The sequence below is a fragment of the Frankliniella occidentalis genome, unplaced genomic scaffold (genome assembly GCF_000697945.3).
Source record: "Frankliniella occidentalis isolate FOCC.00 unplaced genomic scaffold, Focc_3.1 Scaffold270, whole genome shotgun sequence".
Lineage (NCBI taxonomy): Eukaryota > Metazoa > Arthropoda > Insecta > Thysanoptera > Thripidae > Frankliniella > Frankliniella occidentalis.
The window spans coordinates 104552-114474 of record NW_026267396.1 but is presented as its reverse complement, the minus strand read 5'-3'; the positions used below and the strand labels follow the sequence as shown (position 1 = coordinate 114474).

Here is a 9923-nt window from a genome sequence, read left to right as displayed (position 1 = left end):
CAGTGCAAACGTCAGTTCACACACGTGAACTTGAATCACCGGTAACTTTCCCGGTCGTCTGTTAAGTGGGTAGGGAAGTAGCAAGCAAATCAGCTAGTGTACCTCTAGAGGTGCAGGAGGTGCACGAGTGTATCTCTAGAAGTGCACGAGTGTATCTCTAGAGGTGCACGCCCGTCTCGATCATAAATGTGAAGTTCGTTTGCTAATTGGCAGCTCGCTTGTTCACCGAGGTGTGTGGGGTCGGAGTTTTATGAATGAGGAAATGAATGTATGACTGAACAGGCGAAGGAATCCCCCTCGTGAGAGATGATGTGGGCTTAACTAGCGCGATGCCGGCGTGCGGGGGAGCGGGCTTGCCTACCGTCGTTAACCAAAGTACCTCCATTCACTCTATAATCATTTAAGGGGTCAGGGAAAACGCAAGACAAGGTGTCCTGCTCGAACCCTGCGCTTCGTCCTCCTTGCGTCTGCCCCTGAAACGGCCATCAGTTTGATCGCATTTCACGTGTTGTGATAATCTTGTGCGCCCGCCATGCCGTCACTAACCCGCCTCTTGTGTTTTTGTTGCAGGACCTGACCGGACAGAACAGCAATGACAGCTCTTCGGGGCCGCAGGGCGCGCAGGGGCCGGGTACTCCAAACTCCATGAGGCCCACCCCGTCGCCCACCGGGTCCTCAGGAAGTCGCTCCATGTCCCCGGCTGTTGGTGTCGGTAAGTAAATATGTACACTCTTTAAAACTTGCATACAGTGGGGCACGCTAGTGTGGTAGAGGCCAAGCGCGCATTCGTGTGCTGCTTACGGAAGTCGTGAAAACTTTCATGGTGGGACTTCACGCGAGACTTCACGCGTATGGAGAATTTCGAATCATTTACTGTGCGCGCACTATACAGTGTTGCGAAAGAGGGGCCCACAACTCCGCGGAGATTTGAGGGTAAAGCAAGTATTCAGTCCAAATTTGACTTTGTTTTCTTGACTATTCATTTACATTCAACATAGTTGTCACGAATATTCAAATATTGAATATATATACTCACCGTTTACGGAAAAGTGATACTCACCGTTTGCGGAAAAGTGTTAGACAACCCCTTGGTTGCCGAGATGTTTCCATTCGCTAATATTATGATACATAACGCAATTCTTGATCGTCCCGACGGGACCACCCTGGGCTCTGGTGACCAGCTAGCGCTAGCTAGGAGGTCGGTCCGGTAGGATGAATTAGTCAGCCAGACCTATCAGCTGGGCCGGCTCCACTCCACCCCACCCCGTCCCTCCGCCCATTCGTGTCTTTCTCTGTGCACGATCAGCTGTGCGACCCGAGAGAGGTACACTCCGCGGCAGCATGCGCGGGGCTCTGTATAAGCGAGGAGTTTGGTGGTGTCGGCGGCGGAACGGCTTCCCTCCCCCTCCCGGGCGCCACGCCACGCCTCGCCACAGTGCTCGGACTGTACCCCGAGGTCCCGCCACGCCACGCCACGCCCAGCCCCGCGGAGCCCCCGCGGCCCCGGCCGGGGCCCCCCGGGCCCCGGGCCCCGCAGCAGACCTGTCTGGGCGCCGAGAATGTGGGGGCGGGGTGGGAGGGGGAGGGGCGGGGAGCAAAGGGATTCCCCGGCCATGACCTACTTTTCTTTACGAGTGAAGCCTTGCTTCCCCTCCCCAACCCCCAGCCCCTCTCACCCTAACAAGAGTGGTGTGCGACTCATACCCTCCCCCGCCCCACCCCCTCCGGTCCGCGCTTGCATTCCACAGGAGGGTCTCCCGGAAGGGTAGGGGGAGGTGGGGTGGGGTGGTGTAGTCGAACCTTTGGCTGACTTTCTGCAAGCTTCAGTTTGCAGTGCACCTCTTTTCCCGTCCCGCCGTGCGCGTCGCGTGCCGCGCTTTAATTTTTGGCGGTGTGGATCGCATCCCGGCGCGCCACGCCACGCCCCGCCACGCCATGGCCGTGCATACGACACCACTTTGTTGGCAGAGTAGCGCGGCCAACGACCCCGCCACGCCACGCCACGCAAACAGCTGCTGCTGGGTGGAGGGAGCGTCACATGATTTCCCTATCCGCGAGGTGTTTTGCGTTGATCCCACACATATCCCCTCTTGGGCGCGGGAGTGTTTGCTGATGTTAGTGAGTTCTTCTCACTCTTTCTCCCTCTCTCTCTCTCCGATCCTCTCATTCATTCTCTCATCCACCCATTCATTCTGTCTTCTGTATTTGTTTTCCATATTTCGCAATGATTTGGTCGGAACACGAGGCAGAGGAAAGAAACGATTCTACACTGTAGCCACTCTAGAGTTGCGGCACACGTCGAGTGTCGCAGGGAGATACTTGGGGCAAGATAGGCGGTTTTAACGGGACAGTGATAAAACTAGCCTTTGTTCCTGTGACTTTTCACTTCTATCATTATCCTCAAGTGCATCACCTGCAATTTGGTCTAAAGTGATACCTGTGCGAAGTCGTGCTAACGTTGTGTTCCTCTTTTTGCGTTTTGCAGGGCAACAGAACATTCCAATGCCGCCGCGCCCTTCCAGCGTGCAGTCTGACAGCAGTGGCCCCACTCGCATGAGCCTGTCCCCGATGGCCGCCCAGGGTGGTTACCAGCAGCCCCTGGCGCCGCCGCCGCACCTGCACGCCGCCTACAAGATGGGGGGTCCGCACGCGGGCATGCCGCCCAGCGCCCAGCAGATGCCGCCCTACTCGCCCCAACAGGCGCAGCAGTACCCTCAAGGTAACGTATATCGTCCCCACCGCGCCATGCCCACGACACAACAGTGTGGCACCGGTTTGCATACCCCAGGGGCCATGGCGCCTTGCGGGTGGAACCGGTGGAGTGCATACTCTTGTGTCGTGGCCGTGACACGCGGTAGACCTGTTTGCTCTGGACACGATTCTTTGTGGCGTTCACTTGACTTATGATTTCGTCGTTTGTTTTCCCACAGGAGGCAGCTATAGTCCTAGACCTCAGGGCAACATGCAGTACAATCCGAACCAGAACTACGGGCCGGGCGCCGGCGGCCAGCAGGGAGGCGCCTATCCCAGCAGACCCATCCCGAACCACGTCCCACACTCGCAGTTTGGTTACCAAGGCTGGGGAGGTCCGGGCATGAACCAGGGCCCTCCTCCCAACATGATGGGCGGCCCTGGCAACCACGTGGCAGGCAAGAGCCCGAACGGGCCGCCCTCGGGGCCACCGGGGCCCCAGGGTGGCGGCCCCCCGTCCGGCGCGCCCTCGGCGACGTCTCCACAGACGCCCCCACCTCAGGGCGCTCCCGGGCCGCCGGGGCCTCCTGGACCACCCGGCCCTCCTGGGCCGGCGCCGTCACCGGGCATGAGCCCCGGGCCACGGCCGCACACCCCTCCACACGGAGGCCCCGGCCCCCACGGGCCTCCAGGGCCGCACGGCGGGCCCCACGGACCCCCGCACCACGGGGGACCGCACTACCTCAAGCAGCACCTGCAGCACAAAATGGGGTTCGGCAGCCCCAGCCCCGGCTCACCGGGAGGGCCACCTTCGGGACCACAAGGAGGGCCGTCGGCCGGACCGTCGCCTCCTCAGGGACCTGGAGGACCTCCACAAGGACCGCCCTACGGTGCTCCCGGCGGACCTGGTGGGCCCGGTGGTGCCTCTGGAGGGCAGCAGGGGCCTCCTGGAGGTCCCCAGGTCAGTCAGGGGCCGCACCACGGTGGCCCTATGGGCCCCCCACCTGGCCATCACCACCCTATGGGACCGATGGGACCCATGGGCCCTCCTATGGGCTCGTCCAGCCCGGGGCCGGGTGGCCCTCCACCTGGCGCCCCACCGGGAGCACCCCTTGGTCCGGGTGCGCCCTCACCGGTGCCGAACAGCCACGGGCCGCACCCCCACCACGACGGACCCGGCGGACCCCACGGACCCCACGGCCCCATGCCACCGCCCGCGTCCACCCCCAACTCGCACGCCTCCATGCACCCCATGAGCTCGCACAGCGATGGCGAGATGGTGCACGACAACGGAATCATCACAACTGCAGCCGGTGAGTACCGAGTTTGACGAGCTGTCGGCGATCGCGTGGGTGTTCGTGCGCGGGGGTCTTATTTTTCCTCTGTCCTCAGGAACGGCGACAACCAACGTGAGTCCCGCGACGACGGGTGCGGGTCCCGGTGCGGGGCCGGGCTCGGTGACGTCCGTAGTGACGACGGGGCCCGACGGCGCGCTCATGGATGAGGCCTCACAGCAGTCCACGCTGTCGAACGCCTCGGCCGCGTCGGGCGAGGACCCGGGCAGCAGCGGTGGCCCCACGCCCAAGCCGCGACCGGTCTATCACAACCACCCCGGCGGCCCCGGCTCGGCGCCCAACGCGCCCTCGCCAGGGCCCAGCGCCATGAACAGCATGCACGAGGACTACGAGATGGGCGGCCCCGGCGGCCCTGGTGGCCCGGGGGCGGGGCCCAACAACTGGCCGCGGACTCCAGCGAGCCCGGTATGTATACGTGTAGAGAATGCCACCGGGAGTGCCAATTCATAACAATAAAAAGATACGTACCCTTGTCTCTACCCGAAATTGGAAGTTTCCCGTTTGCTAAAGATTCCCAGTTTCCCTTCTAGTTTTGAAATTATTCTATGCAGGCTGCTCCTGACGTCCCGCGTCCCCCATCCCTGCTCTTCTAGTGCTGAATTGGCACCGGGATCAATATGGGTGCCTTTTCGACAAGTGACCACCAATATCCAAATTTTAATTTGAACCTCTGCTCTCTAAAACAGTGCCTCTCCCTCACTTTCTTCTGTTTCCTACGAATTTTTTAATGAATTAGATTTTAACAATATATAAATTGCCATTGCTTATTTGTGTAGCGAAATCTAAATAGTTTGTGTTGATGTTTAGGATCCAATTTTGTTGTTGTGGTGATGTCCGGGCAATGACCATACTCAACTTTCGTTCACCCGCTATTGTCATTTTAACTATTTTACTCCCTGTCCCTTGTCCAGTGATGTGCTATTTGGAACTACCGTATTACCTAATCAGTAATTCAAATACTTATGAGCCGTTTGTGTGTGCGTGTGTTGCTGTTATTCTTGACTTAAGCATGTGTGCATTGAATTGATGTCTTGTGTCTTTCCAGGTGTTTAACAGTCATGTCGGAGCCGATCCGTACAAATCGAAGGTTATTATCCTTTTGATACCTTAATATTCAGTCGTCTTCTAGATCTGCATGATGCATGAATTTATTCCCCCCTCCTTCTCTTTTTTACTCATTTACTCATTTTTACTTATTTAACATCTCTTCCCTCTCATAATTCAATTCATCTGTTTATTATGTAACCATTTCTTATAAATATAGATCGAACTTCTCAAAATAATAGTTTTTACCCTTTATCTCACATCTTATGTTTCTTTCTGTAGCATGATTTTTAATGCTTTTTCATTGATAACAAATCATTGTTTTTTCTTATATTTTCTCTCTTTGTTTTGCAGAAACCGGATAGTTTGACTAAACTGTATGAAATGGATGACTCAAGAGATAGATGTCTCTGGCTCGACAAGCTTCTTCAGTTCAATGAGGAACGAGGCACTCCGATCCAGGCGTGTCCCCACATCTCCAAGAACCCCCTCGATCTCTATAGACTATATTTTTATGTCAAGGAGAGAGGGGGTTTCATGGAGGTATGCAAGGTGCAGTGTAGTTCCATGTCACCAATCTGCCTTCTAGATTAGTTTTTTTCTCTATTGTATTGTCTCAAAGTAAATTGGTAAAAGTAGCATCTCTCTAAATTTGAGTCTTGATTGATTGTGTGATTTTTGTGTTGTTTTCTATCTGATGTTGATTTGTCTGTTTTGTATTTTGTTTGTGTTTGTTAATTTGACTTTGTATGTCTTGTTTGAGGAACGTCTGTTGTTTTCGCATGTGACGTTATAAGTATTTACAATCGTATTGAAGTGACAAACTAAAATTTGTAGTTTCTGTTGATCTTTAAGCAGAGAGTCAACTGAGAACTAAACTGGGAGGTCAGTTGGATGGAACATGGAAGTGCAACTGTTTTTTTTTTCCTATCCAATATTTTTTAATCTAGTGTAATTTCTAATCTGTTCCAACTTTCAATCTTATAACTAACATATTTCACCTCTTCACTAACATAGATCTAAGTTGAAGTATAATTTCATTCAAAATTTAAAGGTTTGAGGACCTCTGCCAATATAGTTCACCATTATATTTCTGATCTCAGCAATGGTGATGATAGTTAAACCATTGGGATACATTCTGCTTAGCATCTCACTTTTAAATAGTTCTGCTTGTTAAATTGCTTGTGCCTGCTTAAGTTGCATGTTTTAGAGTTCTTCTAGTCTTCTTTCCTATTTTGCCTCATCTAGTAGTGACTGATAAAACTGCTTGCTGTAGGTTTGATTTTATAAGCTTAACCTTAACATTAGTTAAAAAAAACTTACACTGCACTAAAGGTATATGGTAAGTACAAAATTATATTTAGAAAACATCTATTAACTAGTTCAAGCTTTTTACTACAAACACAAAATTGTAAGTCAATCTGTGCTCTAAGAATTTCAATTTTTCATGAATTAATTTAAATCAAATTTTAATAATGATAAAGCTTTGAAATCACCTGCTTTTACTTTACTGTGTTATGATTACTCACAGTCACATTATATGCTGCTTTGCAATTGAAGTTGGTTTAAAATAGAAAGCTGGGGCATTCACCTAGAAAATCTTCATCAGTACAAGCTTTGTTCAGAGACCAAAGCTTTGTGTCCTAACCTCCTGGTCGCCCATGAGCAAATAAGCAAATAATATAAGCAATTTACTGTGAAGTATTAATGGCAGAGGTTACCAAATATAGAAACCTGTAGAATCTAATCTCTTCCGAGGAAGGAACTATAAATGTACTGTGTTTGTCCAGAGTTTAGCATCAAGTTATATGTCCTAACAGGTAACAAAGAACAAGACATGGAAAGACATTGCTGGTCTCCTGGGCATCGGAGCTTCATCCAGTGCTGCCTACACCTTACGGAAGCACTATACAAAGAATTTGTTACCGTATGAATGTCACTTTGATAGAGGAGGAATGGACCCACAGCCTCTTATCAACCAAGTAGAAGCTGGGACCAAGAAAAAACCTGCAAAAGCTGCACCAGTGCCATCGCCAGGTGAAATATCTACCTTGTCATTTCAATTCTTTCAATTCAAGTTTCATTTCCATCACTTATTTCAAGTAATCTTGCAGGGTCGTCTAATTCTCAAGATTCCTTCCCAGCACCTGGTTCTGGAAGTGCTTCTATGGATGGATACAGTTATGGATATCCGCCCAACTCAGGACAGGACTACAATGCCCAGCGGCCACCATCTCAGACGAATGCTACCACTCCACATCCAGGTACGACATGTTATCATGCTAATATCATATCATGTCCGAATCACCCTTCAAATTCACAAGAATTTGCCTGCTCACCTATGTACTGATTTTTGTGGCACATTCTTTCTATCCTCTGCATTGGGGTTGGAGCTATGGAGAAATCCAAACACATTTCTCTTCATTGCTCTCAAACACTCAACCACATCTTTGCATTCTCATCCTCCCTAAATTAGCTGCAAAATGCTTAATGATTTATTTTTACTCTTGGCACTATTAGCTTCCCCATCAGGATACTGAGAGTCTATTTGATGTGCACTGAAGGCCATCTAGTTTCTTGAGTGTTGGCAGAAGTCAGGGCCACAAACTGTTTTCCTCTTCTTTTTGTCTATTCTTCATAACCCTATTTCCTAACCTTTTCTTCAGTAAAGTCACCTATAATCCTATCTGCTTATTTTAATCCCTATGCATGTCCGCCAATAAGCTATGGATGGGATCATTCTAATAATTTTCCTAGAAACTTCAAATGAAAATATGTGGTTAGATATTTCAGAATTTAGATAGAAATACTGCACTTTGCCATTTAGGCTACATTTCATAAATGCAGTCAGTGCCCTTGACAAGCTTATTGTATGTACAGTAATTTGAAGTGCTCCAATGTCTTGTAAGTGTCTGTTAATTTTCTGAGGAAAATTTCAAAGTGGACCATTGATGAAGGTGGTAAAAGAAAGAGCTTCCATCTCTCAGTGCAAGCTTTTTTGATTATACATCATATTGGCTACAAAAATTTGCTTGCTCTTGGAAGTCATGAGGCAAAACTTGCACTTTGCTTTAAGGTGGTGCCCAGATTGTTTTGGATATTGGCTTGTGGCATTGCCTGTGTATCGAGCTTGATTCATATTGATCCAACACCTTGCTGTGCTGTATTGAATCGGCTCACTTCCCTCACAATTTCTCAAGGTCAATTTATGATTATAAGTTACAAATGATCAATTTTTGGGGGAAATGTTTTGTTCATACAATGAGACGAGTTGAACTAAATTCTACCCAGAAGCAACTCACTATTGTACAGTGAAGTCAATGGTAGTCGACTAGGACCATCAACATCAATCCAATAATTTTTGTTACTCCGATGTAATGGCCCTAGTAGAAGCTGTAGTGGCTAGTGCTTAGTCAGTCGCTTGGTTCCTTCAGGTGTGGGTGTGCCAAATCATGGTGCAGGTGATAACGTTAGCGTTTCCAATCCATTTGATGATGGGGCCCCTGGTCAGGGCCAGAGATCCAATTCTTACGGACAACCTTATGGACCCTCGGGCCCGCCTCGCTCTGGGCCACAAGGTAAATGACCCTGCCTTCATCTGCTTGCCGCTTGCTTGCTAGCCTCCCTCCTGCATGCTGTACCTGTATTTGTCAGAATGTCGTAGTTTCCACGGTATCTTCAAGTTGCTTTTGCTACAACTTTTAACATTATAAAATTAGATATTTCTTTCTGCATCTAATGGGTTGTCAATGGTTTAGATGTCTGTCATCAATCCATAGGAACACACCTTTGTATTTGCGCCATACGCAAAAACCTAAGGTTTTCTCTTCTGTAACTCATTACTCCTTGTTGGCCCTCATTTATTTAGAAAAATTGTTTTCAGATTAATAAAGTAACATCAGAAAATAAGATATTGACTGTGTGTGTGTGTGTATGATTTTAAAAACAGATATTTTTCTTAGTTTTATTTTTACCATCTGTTAACTGAAGTTCTGTGTAGGTGATTTGGTTTGCTTTCATGTCAGATTACTAGAAAATTGATTTGTTAACTTTATTTAAATGATTTAATTTGTTTTGAAGTATGCTAGAATGTTTTGCTTGATACTGATCTTCTTTGTATTTTCAATGCAAACTAAGATGGCAGTAGTTTTACAACTCCAAAGCTAGTATCAGTGTATTATTTTCAAGGATGGTGGCTCATGTCACCTTGGAACCTATATACCTAGTTGTAGTGTCTAAATTTGACAATATTTCAGTTTTCATTGTTAACTGTTTCGGACAGCTGATTTAGATTTTGAAGAAAGAACCGACTACTGAAATTGTGAAAGTTAACCATGCCTTCTCTTCATTGTTTCAGGTTACCAGGGTCAGGGCTACCAGTACCCTGAACAGTATGGCAGGGGTCCTGAGTACAATCAGCAGTATCCCCCAGGAAGCAATTTCCCGGGAAATCGGTCTATGTACCCTCCTTATGGTCCAGAGGGTGACAGGTGAGTTTGAAGCATTATTGTTAATCCCTTGATGATGGGATGTATTGTCTTACTATAATATTTCACATTTGCCATACATTATACTGTATGTTGTGTGATATATTTATTTACAGGCCGCCTTATAACCAAACCCCTAGTGGTGCTCAAAGTGGTCCACCGGGAACTCCGGGCTCCGATCCCTACAGGTATCAGCCCCCAGGTTACCAACCCAGGCCAGGGTACCCTCAAGCACCTCCTTCAAGTCCAGGAACGCCTCAGCCACCAGGCCAAGGTGGGGATTATTATCGTCCTGACAGAAGACATCCTGACTTTAGCCAACCGAGGCCTCCTATGTATGGTAAGT

At 49.0% G+C, this 9923-nt stretch overlaps 1 protein-coding gene across 1 annotated transcript in view; it reads left to right on the top strand.

Moving 5' to 3' along the window:
* LOC113207386 (trithorax group protein osa) overlaps window positions 1–9923 on the top strand; it is a gene marked incomplete in the record, with an annotated part of 93466 nt that overhangs the window by 75603 nt on the left and 7940 nt on the right. Inside the window, 11 exon segments of the mRNA XM_052273404.1 lie at window positions 571–712; window positions 2486–2719; window positions 2931–4004; window positions 4084–4451; window positions 5092–5133; window positions 5445–5633; window positions 6911–7127; window positions 7205–7354; window positions 8525–8668; window positions 9448–9580; window positions 9694–9917. Coding sequence (XP_052129364.1) covers window positions 571–712; window positions 2486–2719; window positions 2931–4004; window positions 4084–4451; window positions 5092–5133; window positions 5445–5633; window positions 6911–7127; window positions 7205–7354; window positions 8525–8668; window positions 9448–9580; window positions 9694–9917 — 2917 coding nt within the window.